At 43.1% G+C, this 24,951-nt stretch overlaps 1 protein-coding gene and 1 long non-coding RNA gene across 3 annotated transcripts; one reads left to right on the forward strand and one right to left on the reverse strand.

Annotated features, from left to right (window-relative positions):
- Nucleotides 1–1,605: 1,605 nt before the first annotated feature.
- On the reverse strand, nucleotides 1,606–20,739 carry LOC310765587 (uncharacterized protein). Of its 2 annotated transcripts, XM_083620790.1 has the most exons (5): nucleotides 20,264–20,739; nucleotides 14,015–14,083; nucleotides 8,055–8,161; nucleotides 7,823–7,890; nucleotides 1,606–2,271 (listed from the first exon to the last, which is right to left on the reverse strand). In XM_083620790.1, exons 1-5 carry the CDS (start codon nucleotides 20,330–20,332, stop codon nucleotides 2,240–2,242), a joined length of 345 nt encoding a protein of 114 aa, XP_083476916.1. In that variant the 5' UTR covers nucleotides 20,333–20,739; the 3' UTR covers nucleotides 1,606–2,239. The 2 variants fall into 2 exon arrangements, 1 of the variants encoding a protein (XP_083476916.1); XR_014549643.1 differs by lacking the exons at nucleotides 14,015–14,083; nucleotides 20,264–20,739 and having other exon boundaries at nucleotides 8,062–9,191.
- On the forward strand, nucleotides 20,458–24,078 carry LOC310765622. The gene is made up of 3 exons (XR_014549685.1): nucleotides 20,458–20,558; nucleotides 22,753–22,790; nucleotides 24,004–24,078. It is a non-coding gene; the product is annotated as an uncharacterized lncRNA (long non-coding RNA).
- Nucleotides 24,079–24,951: the final 873 nt, after the last annotated feature.

Below are 24,951 nucleotides of genomic sequence, written 5' to 3' on the forward strand. Positions count from 1 at the left end.
GACGGAATAACCTCTCACTTCATGCCTGGATTTGGAGGTGCTCAAGGAAAGCAATAATCTCTAGTTCTGCATATCCTGGAGCCACGTGTGAGACTGCATTCCTACCAATCCCAAAGTCTGCTCCATACGCCGGAGGATCTATCTCTTCCACGCATCACAAAAAAGAGACACCCCCCCCAACCTCCAAATCTGTTTCAACCAGTAGTCAGCATGCTGTCTCTAGCACAGTGGTTCTCAAGGGGTGTGGTGCGCCACACTGGTGTGGCAGGAGAGGGTGGCAAGTGTGGCAGGAAGATTTGAGGGCAATCAACATTATATTTGAGGAATGATTCATGTTCTTATGTAGCTGCATTGTTTTATAGTTTCTGAGTGTCCCATGATCATTTTATAAAGTAGTTGTGTTCTATGTTATATAAATTAGGCACTGCTAGGAATTCTTTCTTTTCGTTTTGCAATGTATTTCTCATCAATAAGAAATCCGGAGGGGCGCGAGCATATTTGTATTCTGAAAGGGTGACCCAGAGGAAAAACGTTTGAGAACCACTGCTCTAGGAAGAACAGAAGCAGGACATGAAGGCCCTCCATTAATTTGGGACCCCGTAACTGACACAGCAAATCGGGGGCTAATGTCCCCAAATGCAACCTTGTCCGATTGTCCAAACAGGTGAAGAGTTTGGATTTGATATCCCGCTTTATCACTAACCGAAGGAGTCTCAAAGCGGCTAACATTCTCCTTTCCCTTCCTCCCCCACAACAAACACTCTGTGAGATGAGTGGGGCTGAAAGACTTCAAAGAAGTGTGACTAGCCCAAGGTCACCCAGCAGCTGCACGTGGAGGAGTGGGGAATCGAACCCGGTTCACCAGATAACGAGTCTACCGCTCTTAACCACTACACCAAGCTGGCTCTCCGCCAAAGTTTTGTGCTCGTTTTGTGCCACTTTGTGCTTCAAAGCCCACATTTTGTGCCACACCCGCCCCCAAACAGAGTAATCAAACATTCAAACCGGGGTCACAAGTAAATGGCCCCAAACCCAGCCTTGTCTGATTGACTCCAAACCAGTCCCAAGTTGTGTGCTGGTACATGAAGGCAACAGCCCTTCACGGTTAGTAAAGGTAAAGGGACCCCTGACCATTAGGTCCAGTCGTGACCGACTCTGGGGTTGCGGCACTCATCTCGCTTTATTGGCTGAGGGAGCCGGCGTACAGCTTCCGGGTCATGTGACCAGCATGACTAAGCCGCTTCTGGCGAACCAGAGCAGCGCATGGAAACGCCGTTTACCTTCCCACCGGAGTGGTACCTATTTATCTACTTGCACTTTGCCGTGCTTTCGAAGTGCTAAGTTGGCAGGAGCAGGGACCGAGCAACGGGAGCTCACCCCGTCGCGGGGATTCGAATCGCCAACCTTCTGATCGGCAAGCCCTAGGCTCAGTGGTTTAACCCACAGAGCCACCCGCATCCAGCATATAGTACCCAGAGGCCTCCTCCACTTGGTTATAATGGTTAATAGCCTTTGATAGACCTATTTGTGTGAATTTGTGACATCTTTTTTAAAAGAGTCAACAAAGCTAGTGACATTCACTATATCTTACGACGGTGAGTTCCATAAAGTCAGGGATGGGGAATTTATGGCACTCTGGGGTTGTTAGACTCCAACTCCCATCAGTCCCAGGCAGCATGACCAATAGTCAGCAATGATGGGAGCTGTTCTCCAACATCTGGAGGGCCAGAGGTTTCTCATCTCTGTGAACATATTGTGTGAACAAGATTTTTCCTATTTGCACTTACAAGAAGCCCCCAAATATAAAGGAAGTGCCTATTGGGTGGATCTCAAGCAGGGTAGAGTTCATTAGAAGCATATCTGAAGATACCCAGAAAGAAGATGGAATAGTTCTCATTTTTTAAATGTCTGAAAAACAACCATTTATTTAAAAAAAAACAACCAAAAATAACCTCTCTTACATAGATTGTGCCTGGCTCAATTTATAAACTCACTCTGGAAGTTAATTCAAGTTAATATAATGAAATATCTCATGTTGTCTCAGCAAAATGGCTCCTTTCCAAAGTTCCAACATAGCAAAAGGAGATTATTTAGGATAAATTGCTTTAAATAACATTTGGAGTTGTGTAAGAATTCAGGAGCCTATGTCTCAATTCAAAACAGTTTTTAGCACACTTATAGAAGAGTAAGTTCGTATAACATTCTGACATCTGGCACTCAGTAGCTGTTATACAGAAGTTCATTTTTGAAAGTTGCTGGTATAATTCAGAACTGTAGTGGAACACATACATTTAGCAGAAAATTTCTATTAATTCAATAAACTATATTAATATGCAGTGCAAACATGATAAAAAGACAGAGGCCACAATCCATTAACATCAATTAACAAATGAGTCATAGCTAACTTACTTACTGAGCAAAACAAACTTTCACAAGAAAGAAACATAGAATTGTAGAGCTAGAAGGTATCCCAAGGGTCATCTAGTCCAACCCCCTGCAATGCAGGAATCTTTTGCCCAATAGATCTCACCTGAGACTCCAGGGGCCACTACCAGCCAGAATAGACAATATTGTGCTAGTTGGACAAACAATCTGACCTGATATAAGGCGCCTTCCCGTGTTTCTGCATTTGTGGTCTGGTGACCATAAGACTGTGGCTCAGAAAATGTAATACATCAACACAGTCTAAAAATATACTAGTTAAAAGCAGTTAATAAATGGTACAAAATACCAGTTCGTTAAATGCACACATTGGTATATCATATGATTTTTCAGTGGTCACATTACTATGAGTACAGCAAAAGAAATTAACACCAGACTTCCTCATGAAACAACCAAGTGCAACATAATGATGACAATTACTCGGGTCATGTGATCATGTATCACGCATATCATTCTTCAAATCATGCAGCATTACTTCCTATTAGTTTTCCATTTCTTCAGATTAGTACTTGCAAATGAAAATAATGAAATGCAGGAGAACTTTGCACCATTTCCAAAGTTAAGAATGGAACTATTGCTTTCAACTCAGGGCTACCGCCCCCATCCCCCCAAAAAGGAATTGGACTCTGGGTCACAGTTCCTTTCCATTCACAAAAGGGCAACTCAAGATTGAAGCTCTGAGTGTCATAATGGCAACCTTATAGATATTCCCACTATTTGAAGGATGACTGGATCACTCACTCACTCACTCACTCTCTCTCTCACTGTATGGAACTTCAAATGAGAAACTTGATATCTTGCAAGGATAGAAATTGCTTCAGTTTCTTCCAGCAATACAGTGGTACCTCTGGTTACGTACTTAATTCCTTCTGGAGGTCTGTTCTTAACCTGAAACTGTTCTTAACCTGAAGCACCACTTTAGCTAATGGGGCCTCCTGCTGCCGCTGCGCCATCGCTGCACAATTTCTGTTCTCATCCTGAAGCAAAGTTCTTAACCCGAGGTACTATTTCTGGGTTAGCAGAGTCTGTAACCTGAAGCGTATGTAACCTGAAGCGTATGTAACCCGAGCTACCACTGTAATACAAAATGAGCAACAGCTTTTCTTTGTGTGTGAAGGTGTCAGTGATATTTTTGACTCAGTTTGTGATGTCCACAAAGATGTGGCTCAGTAGGGTTCTAAACAGAAAAAAATAAGGATACAGCTGGAATCTTCAAAGGATAGGGTAGTAGAGTCATTTGTCTCCTCACCCCACCCCAAATAGAACTTCCTTAACGACATACAAAAGCCAGAACTGTTTGTTTACATTATTGGCAACTAGGTCTACACATTCAGCTCTTCTTTAAAAAAGGTAACAAGATGGTCTAGTAGTCTCCAGTTCTGATAGCTGTGAAGGGTAGCCAGAAGACCACACAGGTACTGATAGAATATTTGGATGAATAATAATATGGAAGAGTCTGAAATGGAATGCTCTGTCGGCTGGCAAAGCTACTAGAGGGCTTGGCTCCAGTCTGCAATTTGCAAATCAGAGCCAATCAAACACACTCTTGCTGTGATAGTGAGGATTTTAAACATTATCAGAAGAACAGGCAATGATCACTACTTTGCTATGAATGTTTACTTGATTGTTTTTGAAATGCTGCAATTGTAGCAGCATGTTGCTGTTGCTCTTGGATTTGTTTCAAATCAATCAGCATAGCTACCTGAAATTTTTTGAGAGATTTTACATTCCAGTTCAGTACGGATTTGCTGAAATAACTGGGTTCAGAATCAGTACGATTTTTAAAAAATCTATTCATTTTATCCTGCAGTGTTGGGAAAACTTTACGTAGAAAAAAAAATATTTTGCAAACAGAAGGAAAAAAGCAACAATAATTTGATGCTCAAGTGTAGTTCAAGTGCTAAAAGCAAGCATTCCCAGAGTAACTGATCATGCACTCTTGCTCCTAGACACAGCACTTTATCCAAAGCAGACACAAAACAAAAACTCTTCACAATGGGCTGGAGACCAGATAACAGCTTCTCATCCCCACTATGAAAACAATAGCCTGTAGTTACAGCTAACTGACACAACAGATCTATTTAAAAGCAAGATTCCCAGGCCCTTTGAATAGGATGAACCTATTCTATCACCAGCAATGCTGTGAAACAAGGCAAAGATATAGTTCAGGATCTTAGTTCTACAACTTGTAGTTCAGTTTGTGTCTAAAAAACAGGAGCAGAAATTGTTCCTGCCATTGATTCTACCTCTTTTCATCAAGGTGGAAACCCTTCCAGCTTCTGAGTGCCGTCCTCAGTCAACACTAGGCACTCTCATTTGCACATGCGACATAAGATGTGCAATTAAGGAAACTCCCACACATTTATCAACAAACAAGAGACTCAGCATGCACAGCAACGACATAATATCCTATTCTCTAGCTGTGATCAAGAGATGAGGAGTAGGATGTGGAATTGTGAACTCCCCAGCCCCTCCTTTTTCACACACATATTTCTCACGATATTCTTGAGTGCCTTGCCCGAAAGTGAGATGTTTGATGCTGCTGGATGAACATTATAAAGGGCAGGAAGATCTTTTTCAATACTGGTTTTACCACCACTTCCTTCAATACTGTTGGAACGATGTCCTTTGCTCCCCAACCGAATCAGCCTACCCAGCGCAGGCTTCCTTAATCAACCAGGAAGGGCAAGGATTAAGCATGCCAAGTGATGAAGCTCCCAACTTCAAGAATTCTGTCTACATCCACAGGCTATGCAAACTAAGAAGTATCCATAGAAACAGGAGAAGCAGCTGCATCTGGTGCTGCCCTCAATTTGGAGTCAAGGCAGAAATATCTATTAGAGATGATGACTACAAAGTGCTTGGCAAATAGGGCACACCAGGTAACCATCTCCTCTCAGGAGCCACTTGGAACAATTCTGCCAGACAACTCTGTACGGACAAAATGGTGCCAGAAAACCAAGACTTATTTTCCACCATCGCTGCCATGAGATGAGCTCTGAAATGAGCTTTAGCCCAACTTCAGTCAAATTCATCATGCATTTTCCTTTGCGGGAAGTGAAGTTTCATTGCTCAGGGAGCCTCAGAAAACTAGGGAGCCACATGGGCTCACCAAACAGAGAGATCACTCTGGAGTGAACATAGCAACTGCTCATGTAGTTTCCCCATTCCAGATGTTAGCAAGTGCTTTGATGGGACTGCCAGCATTACATTGCCCCAGAGCCAGCAGGACTTAATCTGGACTGGATCTATTTTTCTCTAGGGGCAGATTGTTCTAATAAGCCCTCCACTCAGTAAGCCTAAACCCTGCCAGGCAGAGCTCTATCCATACCAAGGGAACCATGTCAAACTTCTCCACCCATGATCACCATCCTGTTCAGAATATAACACCAAATCAAGTGTATGACCAGCCAAATGAAAGAGGCCGGATATCAATAGAGACAGATATTGTTGTCATGGAGACCATGAAATCCTGATCTGCAACAGATGAGAGGGCCTCAGCAAGGATGCTTGAAGTTGCCATTCCCATTCTGGTTCTGCAGAAAAGCCCACTTGGCACCCACTGACATGTTGTTGGGAAAATGATGATGATGATGATAATTGATTTATATGCCCATCTGACTGGGTTGCCCCAGCCACTCTGGGCAGCTCCCAACAAAAAGTAGTAAAAACACAATACCACACACTAAAAACTCCTCTAAACAGGGGTGCCTTCAGGTTGAACAGGGCTGTCTTCAGGTGTCTTTTAAAAAATCACATGGCTGTTTATCTGTTTGACATCAGCTAAAGTGCCTTCCACAGCGTGGGCAAGACTACTGAAAAGGCCCTCTGCCTGGTTCCCTTTAACTTCACTTCTCGCAATGAGGAAACCACCAGAAGGCACTCAGAGCTGGATCTCAGTGTCCGGGCTGGATGATGGGGGTGGAGATGCTCCTTCAGGTATACAAGGCCGAAGCTGGTTGGAAGGAGGTAGAGCTCTCAGATGTCTAACCCCCTTATCCTGTAACAAGCCAACATAATTCACACTGCCACACTTCCTGCAACTGCCCACACTCCGAATGGTGCCATCTAGGCCACACACACTGCCAACCCTCACCACTCGATCAAAGCAAAGTTTTAGTAAGACTAAAATACAAGGCAAATTGCTTCTGAAGAAGAGTTTCAGAAGCAGCATGGCAGCACATTACTGAAAGGGGGGGGGGAATAAAAAAATTCACCAGGGCGGCCCATTCATTCATATATATATATATATATATATATATATATATATATATATATGCAAAGTTTTCAAGAAAAAAAATGAAATCACAGATCGATGGAAAAAGAATTTGATGGATAAATAGTGCCTACAAAGCACACACTATCCCTTTTGATAATGGCTTTAATTGCAGAGAGGCATTCATTTTCTCATATTTCTCTTATCGCCCAGGACTCCTCTGTGATTATGTTTTTTGTTTTTTAAAAGTTCTCCTCTGCATTCCTGAGGAAAGCTCTTGAGTTTGTTGATCCTAAGCTGGCACTGAATCCGCAGAGGATGTCAACATTCACATTTGTTCAGGACAGTTCTTGCATGATAAGTCTCTTTTCTGTGCTTTCCTCTGCTCAGCTTCAATCGCCCCTTTCAGTAAAATAGAGGCAGGGACGAAGTAATGCAAAAAGAAGGCTGATTTGCTGGTAAGGACTGTTAATCCACAGTTTGCACAATCAAAACACTATTAGGAGATGAATTTGCTGTGTCTTTCAGAATCACAATCATCTTTCCAACAGGATGCAAAATAAAGTGTGTAACTCGTATATGAAACCTATGCATCAGAATGTTCATGTGCATTACAAATGCCTCTCTTCCCCACTATCGGCTGTCAGTCACTTACTTTAAAAGCACAAGAGATGATTAAAAGTGATTTAATCTTAACTGTTTACCTTAAGAACATAAGAGCATTGTTCTGTGCTTTAAACTTGCAACAATCAGCTGATCATTGGCGCTTCAGAAGGCAGGTCTGCAGCACTTCTGAAATGCTGCCTGATGGGCTGATCGTTGGAACTTCAGATTGTGGACTAAGTAAACTACAAGCAATAAAGATAAACAATTGTACAGTTAATATACCATAAAACGACTGGATTATCTGAGAAACAGGATTTACCCTTGGGGAATCTATCCTGGTTCTTCTTCAGGGAAGGTTACAACATTAAAACACATCTCTGAAGGTGAAATAAATTTAAAAATTGTCCAGTAGCACCTTAGAGCCCAACTAAGTTTGTTCTGGATATAAGCTTTTGTGTGCATGCACACTTTTCAGATACTTAGTTGGTCTCTAAGGGGCTACTGGATAATTTTTTAATTTTTTAATTTCAACTGCGTCAGACCAACACGACTACCTACCTGAACCTCTGAAGGTGGACGAACTACCAAGAAGGCCCCAATCTGCCAATCTTAACTTTCCAGAGTGTCTGTAAGGAAGGAGATGATCTTTCAGATATTTGGGGCCTGAGTCATTTAGTGTTCAAATGTGAGTACCTTGAACTGACCACGGAAATGAATTGGCAGCCAGTAACGAACTGTTCATTTTAAATTCACCAATAAGACTGACAAATTAATTTTAGATAGAACCTACTTCTTACCATCTTTTCTTTCTGTTTCCTTAAGGAGCAAGATATTAGAAAGGATTTGATCCTCAGCTCCCATTTTCTTCAGTTCAGCTTTTGTTAGGTGGAGCAAATCCTGGAACCGGCCCAACGAAAAAGTAGATGGATGAGAAAATATTGACTTTGTTCATTTTTTAAGAAATAATATTCTTTTTTAAAAACGATCCAACATTTTATGACAATAAATTAAAAGCATCCAGAACATAATCCCGGAACATAACAAACACTGCTCATTTTTCCATAGGTACTGCTAAGAATTAACACCTAACAAATGAATGTATTGCCAAAAGACAATGCTATCCAAAGGTTGTTTTTCAATAGCTAATTCTTGTTACTTATTTGTACCACCCTCCTAACCATTTGAAAGCACTGTGAGAAACTCTTTTAGTTCATTATCACTTTTCACTTTTTTCTCTCTCTCTGTGCCTTGTCTCTGAGGATCATTAAAAGACACATTCTTTGGAATTTACTTTGAGGAAGGAGTTCTTAACATCCAGGTCTATTGGGGGAATTTTTGTTTGTTTGTTTACAAGAACTGGCATCTAAGCTGTAGGGCCATAAAACACAGACCACACCATTTAATTACTGTCAGTGTATGGCAAAGAACCACCTGCAAGCAATTTCTATTTTAAATTGTGCCATGATCTGAAAAACCTAATTGTTCCCACCCAGCCACCCAGAAGTTGGTGGACTGGACAAAGGAGCTGCCAATTCATTTAGGAAACATCCTCCACTTAATTTTCTTAACCTCCATGACCTGTAAAAAGCTGGAACATAATGGTAGACTTGCACATTTGAAAATGTCTAATTATTTAGTATTATATTTTAATATAAAACCTTCGTGTGGCACAGGGTTGGGAGCAATCTCAGTAAGGAAACAGCTTCTAAAACTGTAAGATAGTTCATAGATAGAAGAATGACCTAAAGCACTGAACAAATCCATTGTATCCAGGATGCCACACTAGTCAACCAAGGAGGAACAGTTAATTCCTACCTTCCTACCCCCTCAGGCAAAGGTTCTGGTCTATTTAACTATGAAAGCACTTCTGTTGTGCATACTGTATTATCTTCCAGTTTGCTGTCTGTGTGAACTCAATCTTTCTCTTCTTCAGTTGTATAGTGCAGCCTTTTTGTGTGCATCTCAAAGAAAGAAACATTCTCCAGTCCAATGCTACACAATGTTGACTGCCTACCTATTGAAAAATGGAACTCTCTGGTGAGGAGGGATCACTTGGGAAGACAGGCGAACTAATATCAGTGTACTGGAAGAAGCAAAGATCACCAGTGTTGAAGCAATGATTCTTCAACATCAACTTCGTTGGACTGGTCATGTTGTGCGGATGCCTGATTACCGTCTTCCAAAGCAACTGCTCTATTCCAAACTTAAAAATGGAAAGCGTAATGCTGGTGGTCAACAAAAGAGGTTTAAAGACTGTCTCAAGGCAAATTTTTTAAAATGTAGTATAAACACCAACAACTGAGAAACACTGGCCTGCAAGTGCTCCAACTGGAGAACAGCCTTTACCAAAGGTGTCATAGGCTTTGAAGACACTCGAACCCAGGATGCAAGGGAGAAACGTGCTAAGAGGAAGGCACATGGAAGGACATGTGGTTCCAGAATTGGCCTCCACTGTCACTTATGGACTCACTGTTAAAACCATGCTTATGGAAGACAATCTTACTCACCTACGAGTAACCGCCGAAGAAGAAGAAGTGTGTGTGTGTCCCACCCTTCAGAAGCTAGTACTGACTCAAGGCTATCTCTGAAATCATTTTGTCTTTAATCATCAGTCTAGATTATCAGACTACATTTCCCCAAGAAGTCGTTGGCAATCTGAACAGAGACACAAGGGAAGCAGCAGTCAGAGGGGATTGGAAGTAGGTGTAAACAGGGGAAGAATGTGTGATTATTTTCATTGCAGTCACATATTCTTCGTCTGTTTACACCTACTTCCATTCCCCTCCAACTGTTGCTTCTCTTGTGTCTATTCTTAGATTGTAAACTCCTTGGGGTTAGGATCTGTCTTCTTCCTCTCATTATTTTCTAAGGTTCATGTACATACATGATGCTGTATAAATAAGCAAATAAAAATAGCCCCAGTTTATGTACAGCACCAGATGGGCACTGTCCATTGTCTCTCTGTTTGGGAAGGTTCTACAGCTGGGGTGGGGAACCTGTGTCCCTACAGATGTTGTCTCATCATTCCTGACCACTGACTATGCTAGCTGAGTCCAGCAACATCTGAAGAACCAGAAGCTCCTTGTCCCTGTTCTACAGGACAGGGCAGATAGCGCTGTTAATAAATCAACTCCATTTAACAGATTAAAGCAGATAAAATCTCTCTTGCTCAAATCAATCCTTCTTTCATGTGATTTTAAAGACTGCAAATTGCGTCTGAATCAGCTGCAGGGCCACCAGAACTCAGGGAAAGTGGCATGAGAGCACACCCTCCCTGCAACCAGCAAAAACATCAAGCCCTAAAACACAAAAATAGTGTATTGGCTAGGACAACCACATTGGCAGACATCACACTACAGTAGTTGGGTTTACTCACTAATAAAGTTTAGAGATTTTCTTATGGGAAACAAACGGGAGGTTTACAGGATTTGAATTACATTATATCTGGTGTTGGGGGGAAATAACAATAAGTACTGATCCTGATTTAAATGCCTACTCTGGAATTGACCACCATTTACATGTGAATAATGTTTGATTTTCCTTACACAACCTGGTTGCTTGAGCTGCTGGGCTTTAAGAAACATGCTTCCACTTACAGAAAATGTATTATGCTCTGCTTCATGCCTTGAGATTTGCCTCTTTTGTCCATTACCCAAGCAAAAATATTTCTGCCTGTTATGCAAAAAGAGAAAACTAAGGAAACTATGGCTTCTTGGCATCAAAACCACTTGTTCTAGCCTGCTTACATGCTAAATATGTTACACACACATTTGCCCACAGGCTGATGTCATATGGTCAGCAACATGTCAAAAACATCGTTACAGCCCACACTGCTGAGATCACAATTTTTAAACAGACTTGAGGGCTGGAGGAAGCTCAAGGCAGGCATGACATAAAGCAGTTTCAAGATTACTCCAAGTACATGGTTCCTTTATTACTGGAAATGTTGAACAAGCATTCAAGCAAGAAAAATGACAGCTCTGTTAGCAATATTTTGGAAGCCACCAAGGATTACAACTAGACCTACATTAGACCACTGGTCTGACTTGAAATAAGGCAACTTCTGATATTCCTATAACATAAAGAAAATTGAGCTGGGAAGTCCTAGGAAGCAAGCACAATTCATTCCCTATAATTCTTCCTGTTTTCTCATCTCCCCTTCCATTTGCATTTAACAATTTCTAGTAGTTCACATTCATCTTTCTCACTGGGAGGACTTAAGGAAGTCCTAATCAACGCTTCCTAACCAAATCTATTTATCTGTTCAGCTCGCCTGCCCCACCAGGGGTGTACGATGATGTCAAAATCACAGCCTTTAAACATCACTTCCCTTAAGCCTGTTAATTAAAACAAAATTTGAAAATAAATTACTATGCAGTGAAACCCCACACTAAGCCCTGCAATTCTCTTACCCTTTTGCTTCATCCAAGTTCAGAAAAGTTAAACCTTCCAGGCATGTTGCAAAGTCTACCTTTACCTCAATCATTAAAGCATTTGGGCCTTGATCCAGCAAAACATTTATAGACATGCTTGAAGTTCATCAAGTGCGTATATGGGGTACTGCTGACTCAGTTGTTCGCAAAGAGGCAAGTAAAGTAAAATAAAATGAAATGAAAGAGGTAGTAGATGCATGAATCTAAGGGGAGCACCAACAGATAGGCATCACCAGAGCTTGCAGAGCTCATTTCAAAAAGGAACAAGCTCTAGTTCAAGTTCAAGGTGTCCAAAAATGAACTAATTCCAGTTCAGATTCGTCCCTTTACAAAACAAACTAGTTCAGCCCATGTTCAATTTGCAGTTCAAGTCCATCCAAATGATCCTCAGCACCCCCCATCACATTTTGCCCATTCTCGGAACAAAATAAAGCAATATTCTGAAGAGTGAGCAATTAACCCATCAAGCTCTACACAGAGTCATTGTGTCTCTCTATGTGCAACACGCTCTCCAAGAACTACAAGTCCCAGACTTCCTTAGTTCCTGCTGGTCTTTTCTGTGCATGGGCAGGTAGAGGCCACATCAGAACACAGCAGTAGGCAGCACCATCAGTAATTTAGGAGCACTGAGGACCAGCACCATCAGTAATTTAGGGGCACTGAGATAATATTTACAGCTCCCCGGAATATGTGTGAGTTGGGGCCTGTAGTTTCCTGAGTTTATAGGAGAATCGACCCTTGGTCCAGGGGCAAGGGAAGAGCAGCTAAATGTCATTTGACTTTATTTGCCAAAGATGTAAGAAGCTTTAACAAAAAATAAGGACCCAAAGAAGCTCAAGGGCAGACAAAGGATTTGGGGATGGGGTCTTGTATTTACAGAGTTGCTCCACGCCCAGATGAATTACCATATTTTTCGCCCCATAGGACGCACTTTTCCCCCTCCAAAAATGAAGGGGAAATGTGTGTGCGTCCTATGGGGCAAATGCAGGCTTTCGCTGAAGCCTGGAGAGCGAGAGGGGTTGGTGCGCACTGACCCCTCTCGCTCTCCAGGCTTCGCGCAGATCTCCGTAAGCCGTGGGAGCCCGCGCCGGCTCCCACGGCTTGCGGGGAGTTGCCTGCATGCCGAAGGCTGGGCGCGCTGAGCTCAGCGCGCCCAGACTTCGCGCGGTTCTCTGCAAGGCGCAGGAGCCCGGTGCTGGGCTCCCGCGGCTTGCGGAGAGTTGCCTGTTCTAGGGGCTGGGGTCGGGGGAAGCTCGGGCTTCCCCCGCCCCAGCCCCGCGCCTGGGGGGGAAATAAATTTTTCCCCTTTATTTCCCCCCCAAAAAACTAGGTGCGCCTTATGGGACGGTGCGTCCTATAGGGCGAAAAATACGGTATGTTTGGGCACTGTATTCAGATCCAGTATATCCCACAGCACTCACTTTCTCTCCCCCCGCCCCTCTCCCTCTCCCTCTCCCTCGTGACCTCATGCCTTGATGCTTTGTGAGCTTCCAGAAGCATTTTGCTGGTTGGAATTGCGAAGCCAGGCAAGGTGGACTTTGGTTTCTTCCAGCAAGGCAGTTGCAATGCTTATGTGGTTGTCTGAGCCAAACCTTGGTTTTCCAAAGCTCCTAATTATTAACATGTTTTGTGTCTCCTGACTATTTTACCCGCCACCCACACACTCCTGTTTTATCCAAAGATGTTAATGTCCTGTACAGATCAATTGGATTCAATGAATTTTACTGTATTTTAGGTTTATTAATGTAAAGCTTTTCTTTTTTTTAAAGTATGTGGCATTCAGTATGAGCCCTGCCCTTCTTAGTGTGTTGAGGACTGCAACCCTCATGCTTGACAAACACTTGCAATGCAGATCTGCTGCAGTTTGTATAAAGATTTGCTGCACTTTTAACCTCGGGACAAAGAGAAATGCCAAAGGAATTGGAGGATTTACAGAAAAGAGCACATACTGAACAATGAATGAAATAATAAACAATAGCTATCTAATCTCCCAGGGCCAGCTGCATTTGCTCTGCTATTAATGTGCTAAAGAAAACCCAAAGGCAAATCTAATAAATACAAGAGCTCTATGGCTAGGCCTCACAAAACTCTGCTTTCTATATATACTTAACTGTTTCGTGTCAATGCTCTGTGGAGCATTTCTTCCCACACTTGCAGCTTTCCATATCCAGAGCAGATAAAGGTTCTTTCTATCTATAACTAAACAAGCTGATCTAGCTGTTCACATTTTGCAGTCTGTTCCATGCATTTGGATGGCCATGTTTGTTGTACTTCACAGACAACAATCCTCCATTTCAAGAGCAGTAAGAGAACAAACCTCTAATTGAAAGCATCCTCTGTTTTGGGAATGGGAAATGTTTTTCATTCTGAGGTGAACCAGAGACAACTGTGGATAGAGAAATGAATATAAATTTTATATTTGTACAGTAGGATAGTTTCTACACACTCATTCATGTACTCCTCTCTATCCTCCATGCAGTCAAGCAAGAGGCGTTATCAGATTTTCAAGGATGTCATCATACTTCAGGGTTGGGGACACATGTGGCCTAGAGAGAGCGGGTGTGGCTTAGAAGGACGTGTGGGCTGGGGAATAAATAAATAATAGCAACCATGCGACCCCACCAGCATGGGGGTAATGTGTTAACCCCTTCACCTGCACACTATTTTCTGAGTTGCTATTAGCTCAGCTAAGCAAAGCACATGGGAAACCACATTTAACTGTTATGAGTTTGTGGGTGCTATACACCCTAAATTCCCTGGCTCCAGTAGGTGTCAGAATCTAATCAAGACAAATGTTTAAATATAAGCCAGGCCAGTTTCCTGACCAGGAAATCGCCTTGGATGAGAGGCCATTAGGAAGACCTAATGGCAATGAGCCAAAAGAAGGCAATGAGCCATTAGGAAGGCAGAATGAGTGGGGGCTTTGTGCCAGAAGGCAGTTGGGTAGGGCCCCTCCTTTAGGTGAGAGAGATGGTTAGAAGAACAAAAGCCAGGGTTTAGAGTTTGAGTTGGAGGGGTAAAAGGTTGCAGTCTGGTAAAGGCAATAAGCTGGAGAGAGGGTCAGAACATGATGTCTGATGGCTGGTTGAATCCTAAGCTGTGGCTATGGGAGAAACAAGACCCTGTTGGGGTGTCGTTGCTGTTGCTATGATGTGGAGGGGTTCACAACACCCCAATAGGGTCAGCTTCCTTCACACTGCCACACTGTCTTGTCTGAATCAGCGATGCACACTGCTGCTATGATTGCTTGTTTGTTTGTTTGTTTTAATGTGGTAGACCCTGTTCACATGAGCACCCGCATCACGTCCGTTTTGGCTCACTGTTCGGTTTATGCAGTTTTGCATACGTACGCTTCAGCTGTGAAGAAGGCATGGACATTTCTTTAAAAGAAAAGAAACACGAAGTAGGTTATGCAGTCGATTCTCCCAAACACCCAAAAAGAATTCACACTGTCCACATTAGGCTTTGACATGTGTGACAATAAAGTCACACTAAATTTGTTGTGCGGACAGAACACAAATTGCCAAAAATCTTCAGGACCAAAGGCTGAGAAGATACTGTTTAAGTGAACTATAAACATCAGATCACTTTATTCCTTTGTTTTTACAGAATCCAGCCAATCCTATTCCTCTTTCCTTCTTCCACTGGTAACCTCCAGCAGCAACTGGTTGTGCTATTCCATGGGTAGGCAAACTAAGGCCCGGGGGCCGGATCCAGCCCAGTCGCCTTCTAAATCTGGCCCGCAGACGGTCCAGGAATTAGCGTGTTTTTAGATGAGTAGAATGTGTCCTTTTATCTAAAATGCATCTCTGGGTTATTTGTGGGGCATAGGAATTCATTCATTCCCCCCCCCAATATAGTCCGGCCCCCCCACAGGGTCTGAGAGACAGTGGACTGGCCCCCTGCTGAAAAAGTTTGCTGACCTCTGTGCTATGCTGTAGCTTCTGCCTTAGAGCAACAGCTGATAGGATGAGGCATTTTTTTATGGGAGCTCATGGGAGAAACTGCCACAAGGATTGTTATTTTCACTGTAATTGATGAGCATCATTTAAGCACCCATAACCAGCAGAGAGGCAGTTAACTAACAGAATAATATGTTGCCATTCATGGCCTGAGGCTCAGTCCCTGCCATGCAGGGATGGATCTGCTAATGGAGACCATGAAGAGCTGCTGGCAGTCAGTAGACTCTAGCATTCCAGAAGATGGGCTGAAGCATGCCATTAAGCCCTTGGTACCATGGATGCCCCTATTCCCTCTGCCAGTATGGTCAGTGATATTATCCAAGGAAAGTGAATAGGAATGCACCAGACTCCCTAGTGCTACCTGTACAACAGCAGGCTCACATAAGAGGAGCTGCAGAAGCCTCAGCCTTGGGGAGAAAGCACAATACCAATACCTGTGCTTTAACTCACTGGGCAAAGGGGAAGGTGGAACACTAAGAGACACTGAGCCGATGCACTTTTACCCATCATGCACTGGCTCCAGGGCTTCAACGCTGGTTAAAACAAACCACAGTTTCCCTGTTATGCCTGAAATGAGAAACTGTAGCTTTACTGTCAGTTTACGAACCACATTTTAATCCTGCTTTCAGATCCTGGTTAGCCACAGCAGAAGAGGATTTGGGGGAGCACGACTGGTGCAGTCACACTGGGCACTGAGTCTTGGGGGCAACGCCAGGGACCCCACAAATATGATTTACAATAGTTTTGCAAGAGGTGGAGGGGCGCCGGGTTTTAGCGTTGTACAGGACACCGCTGAAATTTGAGACCCCAAAATCCACCACTGGACAGAGTTTCCAGTGTTGGATTTATTAGGAAATGGATTTGCTTTAACTGAGATCAAAGTGCTAAAACTAGCATATGAGGAAGGAGAGAGGGAAGGCATGAGAAATGAACTTGAAAGGCTAATAGTCATTCCCAGCTCCATATGCAACCAGTATCCCTGTATCTGAACTGGCCCAATTATAACTTGTTTATCACACAGTTGCAATGGTAGTTCTAAGAGCTGACTGAGATCAGTGATGCAGTTAGGTAATAGGGGGGATTATTTAGATGGCAATGTGCTTTCCAAATGTGTACTTCTTCAAAATGTGGTGACACAACCCTGCTTGAAAGAATGTACACATTTTTAGTGTAAAAAAAAATAAAATTGTGCCTGAATATAAAACATTTCAGAATCACTGGAGTAGAATATTGCCCATGATATAATTCAATAAGATTCAATATCTCTTCTATACGAAAAGTATTTGAAAAATGGATAAAATATCTTCATGCCCCTAGTCCTGGACATGCATACCAAAAAGTTTAAAAAAAAAAAAGCTGGTCATAATGTAGCAAACCATGCAAAGTGGATTTAGACAGACATTTTTCAAGTGTTTCTGTACGCCCTGAAGCTGAGACAGCATCATACTCATCAGAGCTCAGCATTTGCTGCCAAATGGATAAACCCAAAGGCATGCAATGCATTTTCTTCCTACACGTCACACCAGACTATAAATTTGTTCGAAATGCACTACAGAAATTGCCTTGGAAACATTTGGCAAAAGACAGCAGATTTTAGGCTGCAGTGTGAGAAACGTTTTAGATTCTAAATAAAGCACCGCTTCCCCCCACAGGAGATTTGATTAGGCAGGAACAATAATTATAAATGGGGGAAAGAGCTGTAATAAAGCCAAATCCCTAAATTAGAAGCACTTCCAAAAATGGAAGGAGAAAAATTGGCTTCTGAAACTTGAACTTCAATGGAATAATCAAGGCCCCTGGAGCAGAGTTAGTCATTCAGGTTGTTATATCCACAAAGAGAAGTGAAAGGCACTCGGAGGGTTTGGTTCATTATTGAGACCTTTCCTTGTGTCTGGTGAACTGTGAAAATGCCTTTGTCCATACTGCAGATGTGCTGGATGCAATAACTGCACTGAATCTGGATCTGTATTTCAAGTTCCAGTGCAACGTGTAGGTGCAGATTGTGCCCTCTTTGGTACACTTCACTATCCTACCCCAAGACCAGTTTAGACACTTCTTGGCCTCCCTCAGAGGAGAGTGCAGGGCCATCCGCAATCACAGTCAAACTGAGATTAAGGTAGAAACTGAATGTGAAAGGAGAATGGGAGAAGAAATTACAGGGGATGGGTGAAAATAGTTTAAGAAGCATGTGGGGGTAGGAAGGGGGGAAATATATAAATGAAAAAGTCTTCTCTACTAAGAACCTTTGGATCAGCAAATTCTGCCTAAAACTAGGAGGCTGAATCATAATACTTGGAATGCAAATATCTGTACTTGGCTTGAGTAAAGCCGAGGTATGGAACTCCTTGCCACAAGGAACATGCCATGGCAAATAATTTCAAAGTTTTCAAAGATGAATTAGACATCAGCAGAAAGTGATGTCAGTAATTGCCAGTTGATTATACCAAACTCTACCTCCATGTGCCACCATTTTGTGACAGATTTGCCCCAGCACCACCATTTTGTAACTGGTGGGAGTTGGTAATCTTCAGCTATCTCAGGTGGACCCTGGCAGTAGAAAGTTTGAAGATCTCATACTTTCAAGATCCTCTTGGAAGGCTGATGCTCTGAACCCCTCCATTGTAGGCTCAGATTGTATATATGTGTAAATAAACCATATATTATAAAGACATCAGAGTCTCCTTTGTGCCTCATTATTTTCCAAAAGGAAACACAGGCACTTGGTAAGCACCTGAAACTGTCTGTAATCTTGTGCTGCTGTGGAGACTGGGGGCGGAGTTTAACAATATTGTTACAGATTTGGGGTAACAGAGTTTGGGGATGCAAGGGCACCCATAATTGCTAAAGTTAGTGAGTGTTAAAACTTATTAAAGTGGTAGAATTTAGATAATATTTGGTGTATTGAAAGGAAGATGCAGGCCAGTGGAAAAATACAGGCTAAACTCCCTTTTCAGTCCAGGGTCTCGCTTGGGGATAGTAGCTGTTAAGCATAACAAACAGTGTTGATATCCCACCACAGGAAAATCCTTGAGTCTGTGGCAATGGAGGTTGCCAAGGTTATGCAGAGTGAAGATGTACGGTTACAGGAAAATGGTCATCTTTTAAATCTAGACTTGGCATAGCAAAGGGGCAGGGCAAGCAGACAGAAAGGGAGGCAAGCAGACAGAAAGGCAAAGTGTTCTGGGAACAAGAAGAAGGAAGCAGAGAGAATTTCATGCGACAGCTGAAGGTCCGAACCATCTTCACAGGCTGGCTGAAGGCAGGCTGGGACAGAGACACGGAGATGCCTTGGAATTAGATGCTGCCCTGCTGTAAGGAACAAACCCCTCTTGGGATGTGGATGCTATCAACTGCACTCCCTCCATCGAAAGCTTCCAGTGTAAAATAAACCACAATACTTAAAGTCCCCACTGCGTCTTGATTCCCAATGGATACACGGCCTGGAACTCCCTGGAATTTTGCTACAACTCAACTGAGATTGGGGGTGGCGCGCAACCTTCGTAGCAATAGCACACCTTAATTTCAACTGCAAGCAGTTTCATTTTCTCCACAACAGGGCCTGCAATTGTTTAATTGCCTCCTTTAAAAAATGCCTTCCTGAAGCACCGAGCCTTGCCCCAGTGGAATTGTAGTGTCATGAGGAAGGGGAAAAACACACCTCTGGGTCAGATCTTGGCAGGTACAAACCAGCAAAGTGCTGCTCAAAGCGAAAGAGACCTGCCTGTCTGCATTAGCTGAGGCGCTGAAAATTTGCATCCATCTGAGGCAGCCTCCCCTTTTGTTTGCTCTTTCCACTTATACTTCATAACCATTCAGCTTGCAGAAGCTATTTCCATCTGAATGAATCTCTCCGCTTTATCTGAATAGACTACTCTGTTTAACCAGTTGCTTCTCTGAGGGCTCAAACTGTCACAGACATTACGCATACTCTTCAGTCTGAAATGAGACAAGAGGTTCCCCGCTCCTCCTCAACAATAGCCCAGATCAGCCTGAACGAGTACTTTAGCTTCTGCTTACAAGTAGGCAGAGGCCATATCAAATAACTCACCGAACAGCCCATCAATAACCCCATTCATACTTTATAATCCCTAAACTTACTTTGTTCAAATCATTGTGAGGAGCTGCCATAACCAGGGGCCATTAGCCACGATCCTGACAAATTGTTTGCCACACAAAAACTCTGGCCACTTGAAAAGATACTATTCACATGGTCTGTGGTGAGCAGACTCTGCTCTCAGACTTGAATATGCAGCTCATGCCCATGGTTTCTCTAGATCATATACTGCAGAGAAGCTTGAGGGTGAAACACAACTCAGGACCATATTTTGGTAATGATACCCTCTCACAAGCAACTGCCTCAGCATTTCAAACACCCTTTGGATCAGCAAGTCCGCTTCAGAATTAAAATTAAGGCTGCAATTATTATAAAGAGGCGCTTCTTGCGAAGGTATTGTGTTAGAAGTTGCCTGTTCGCCCCTCCACCGGGCGAACTCCCCCCTCAGTCATGTACGAACATGACTCTTTGCTGCTACACATTTTGGTTTCCTGGTGATATTCTCAAAGCTCTATCATTAAAACAACACAGTTAAGTCATCTCATCTCACCCCCAGCTGGAACTTTGGTGTCTCCTGTTGGGCAGGAAATCTGCTAGAAGACTCACCATTGTTCTTCATGCTCAGATGAGTATTTGTAGCACGCTGGAAATGGCCTGCTAGCAGTTTGTGTCAGGGCCTGTCAGGCAGAGTGAGGCAACTGCTTCAAGTGGCAGATGCTGGTTGAGAAAGGCCCCCCCCCCATCCCAAAACCCGAGCCATTTTCCTGTCTTGGAAATCAGTTGTGCTGCTGGATTGGAACTGGGATTGTTAACTTTAAAACAACAGCCTAGCTGTGTGTGCCAAGGTGACCAGGCACAGGATTTTCCTTTGAAAAGGGGGTGTAAGGACAAAGAATCAAGCAAAATAGAGGTTCAAAAGCTCTGTTTCCTAACCAGTTTTACACAGCTAGGGCTTCCTCTCCCTAATGGAAAACTACCGTTGAAAAGGGGAAATTGGAATTTGTAGAGAAAGATTTATCCTACCTAAGCAGACTAAGCAGACATATACTAGGGATGAGGTAATACTCAGTCAGACTCAGGAACCTGGCTGGGGATCCTTGTGGCAAGCAAAAATAGGAGAAAGGTGAGGTGCTGAGAGAAGGAGATGCTGCAGATATGTTGCCTCTTTGGGTTCGCTGTGTAACCTTCTCTGGACTGGAACAGAGTGTTATGTGACGGAAAACTAAGACTATGTACACATTAGTGGCTTGTAATACACTGAGGTCGTTTCCCCCAACTACATTTTAAGTTGCTTTCTTATGTTCCTATGCAATCCAGGGTGCAGGGCTGTCTTCACCTGATGTGCATTGTTTTATCCCTGCGCTGAATACTGCAGCTTCTGTTTTCTAATCAGATGGACCAAAGCTGGTTTGAGGGAAAGTGCATCCAGCAGGAGTGTTACTCCAGAAGCTACAGGATACAGATGAATTCTGGCTAACATCATGTGTACTTCAGACATCAGTAGTATGTAAATGGAAATGTGTACAAAGCCTAAGTTGGGTCCATTCATTTTAATGGATCTACTCTGAGGAAAACGTAGTTGAAAATGACCCAATATGCATAGCACCCAAGACTAGTCAAGTTGTTTTGACATCTGAGGCAGATATGGCCACAAGCACCTCTCCTCCTTACTGGCAGTTGTTGTTGTTATCCTTTTTGTAAACCACATTGAGGTTTTCTTTTAACAATCAAGTAGTGTGATTTTTTTTGAAATGAATAAATATTCTTATTAGCTACCTTTTCATAATACAAAAAAATCTGCCTGAAGTGGCCACCTCCCTCTGTCTAATTGGGTGCATCCTTTCATCACACTTCAAGACTCAAATTATGCCCCCCACAAAAAAATATGGAAATATTGTGTGATTCAGCCCCACTTATGGAATAAATGCCATAGGTTATATTATACGTGATGGAGGGGGATCTGCTTTGGACTTGCCTGCTTCTTCCTTCCACCCTCTTTCTCTTCCCTGCTCCAATTCCCCCTCTCACTGCCTAGTTTGTGCTAACCATAGTTTGCTGTGACATCCAGATTGGGCAAACTATAGTTTCCACATGCTACAGTTTACATCCAAACTGCTGTTTGAAGTGAATTTGCAATTCTGGTTTGGATTCAAACTATTGCTCTGGGTTTGAGGGTGGGCCTGAGTGGCCTTTCAGGATGTCTTGTAAGCCAGAGATTTTGAGCATGAAAGGTTCAGGGTTAGGAAGAGTGCAGGAATTGGTTTGGCAAGAACTTTGCCTGGACATGTCCCTGTGCTAACTGATGGTTTTTAGCTCAGCAACTACCTTTGTGAAGGAGCCTGAAAGCTGGTGTAATGATTCATATTTTTGCCCTCCGTCTGTTCTCAAGAAAGAGGACAACCTAAGCCCTTACATTTTTAAAATCAGTATCTGAAGAAAAGATCAGGACAAAGGTCAAAGAGCTTAGAAGATTTATTGGGTAACCTTTGGGGGTCTCCCAGCCAGTGTGGTGTAGTGGTTAAGAGTGGTAGACTCGTAATCTGGGGAACCAGGTTTGCTTCTTCGCTCCTCCACATGCAGTTGCTGGGTGACCTTGGGCTAGTCACACTTCTTTGAAGTCTCTCAGCCCCACTCACCTCACAGAGTGTTTGTTGTGGGGGAGGAAGGGAAAGGAGAATGTTAGCCGCTTTGAGACTCCTTCAGTTAGTGATAAAGCGGGATATCAAATCCAAACTCCTCCTCCTCCTCCTCCTCCTCTTCTTCTTCTTCTTCTCCTTCTCCTCCTCCTCCTCCCATACCAATCATACAGGGTAGATTCACAAATAGTCACATCCCTCCCTCATCCGTTCTTTGCACACCACAAAACCATTCAGCAACATCTGCAGTCTAAAGTTCCCGTAGAATAAATTATTTTAACACCCAGGAATGTATTTCAAAGGCAACTGAAGCTTAAGAGGAAAACCTCCCTTTGCCTTTAGGGAGCTTTGGAGAGGATTATAGATGACTAAAGCATTGCAAACAATTGTCTCCTCATTTCAGATGAACCAAGTGCGGTAGCCAGAAGGCAGGAAAGCAAGGTAGGTACAGGACATTCAAGTAACATTACATGCGCAACAAAATCACTCCCTTTCCACATGCCACACCAGTTTGTCTGCTGAGGAACAGAGGAAACAGACTTCCACCTGCTGAGACTGCTTCTCCCAAAGGGTCTTCTTTGTTACTGGCTCTCCCAGAATCGCGAGCAGAGAAAAATATTCAACGTTACCTGCTGCCTCTAACTGGAGAGAGCAGGGATTGAAACTGGCGTCTTCTGCATAGAAGCAAGCATCTGCTCTACCACTGAACTAGGTTATTTCTCCTGAGACGTGCCCCCCCCCCCGTGCACCTTGCCATGGAATCACCCACACAGCACAGAGAATCCTGTAGAAAGTCCTAAAGGGTCCACTCAGTTTGCAGGGGGTATCGGAGCTTCGTTACACCCTTTCATGGGAGTCTCCCCAAGAACAACCAACACTCCCTTGTGGTTCCACTCTTTTGTGAATGATCAGAAGTGGTGTGCAAGTTGTCTGATGTGCAAGAGAGCCAGTGTGGTGTAGTGGTTAAGAGCGGTAGTCTCGTAATCTGGGGAACCGGGTTCGCAACTCCGCTCCTCCACATGCAGTTGCTGGGTGACCTTGGGCCAGTCACACTTCTCTGAAGTCTCTCAGCCCCACTCACCTCACAGAGTGTTTGTTGTGGGGGAGGAAGGGAAAGGAGAATGTTAGCCGCTTTGAGACTCCTTCGGGTAGTGATAAAGCGGGATATCAAATCCAAACTCTTCTTCTTCTTTCAGGAAGAGTTGTCTGCTGTTATGTATCTGCTCCTAGAGGAACCACAATATGCTCTTGAGGAGCCCCAGGAGCACAGCGTTGAAAATCCACTAACTTACTGGCGAAGATATTCCTTCCTGTTTCTATTCTGTGATAAAAGAGTCCTTGTCTGTCATCTTGAGGAAATGTCCTCCAAGCCTTCCATAACAGGATGCAACCCACTTATAGGCCAGAACATACAAATGCTATGCATAAGACCTACTGCTTTTCAGACCCTTCTGGTATAATTGCCAAGACTGTGCTGTCCTCTGTTGCTTTAGAGTCAAATCTGAGCTCATATCCTTTGCACATTCAGCCTCCAAAGCAATGAAGGAAAAACCATGTTGTTTTGTAATATACAAAATGCAGAAAGAACTAGCAAAAATGTTTTTATTAACTTGCGATAGCAATGAAGTGTTGTCTATTGTTATGCCGCCTCCAGAGGCTCGAACCAGAAAAGGCTCCATTCTCTCCTTCCTTAGAGATGAAACAATTGAGCAGAAACTGGACTTAGCTGTCCAGGACCAGTGCAAAAGCAGAAAGAAATGAAGTTTCCAAAGCATAAGAAGATGGTACCAAGGAGAGGTCCTCATAAAATACTGACTAAAATATTTCCAAATTAGGAGGCAGGCTGTAAAACCTTTATTGTCCTAAGATCAATTGCTATTGTTAAGGAAACAACTGGGGTGGTGATACCACCTCTCTATGCATAAGGTCTTAGAATTTTGCATTTGTATTATCCTTGAAGATGCCATAATAAAAGCAAAACCTTCAAGGATCCCCACACCAAGTCAGCAAAGCAGATGTCTGGAAGTCTCAACTGCTACATTGCTTTGAGTATAGTGGTACCTCGGGTTACAGACGCTTCAGGTTACATACGCTTCAGGTTACAGACTCCGCTATCCCAGAAATAGTACCTAGAGTTAAGAACTTTGCTTCAGGATGAGAACAGAAATCGCATGGTGGCAGTGGGAGGCCCCATTAGCTAAAGTGGTATCTCAGGTTAAGAACAGTTTCAGGTTAAGAATGGACCTCCAGAACGAATAAAGTTCTTAACCTGAGGTACCACTGTATTTGTAAAGTTACAAATTACTGTTATGGTACAATATAACTCTACCTCACCATGTTCAGTAAAGATCAAATCCCCCCCAAAAGATAACTATGTCAGGGAACCTGAATACCACCATACAGTATGAAAGGTCCATGCACAAGTCCAGGAGCCCAGGGGCTAACCTTGTCTCTTGAATCTAAGCAAGGTGTCATCTTGACAAACTAACTGTTTTGTTTCAAATGGCTTGCATTTTACAAGCTGGTAGTATGTTTTCCATGGAGTGTTCTTGCTAGTGCTAGTTTCCTCTGAACTATGAAAAGATATCAGAAGCTATCCATG

This window comes from Podarcis filfolensis (genome assembly GCF_964270895.1).
Source record: "Podarcis filfolensis genome assembly, chromosome: 6".
In the NCBI taxonomy this organism is placed as follows: Eukaryota; Metazoa; Chordata; class Lepidosauria; order Squamata; family Lacertidae; genus Podarcis; species Podarcis filfolensis.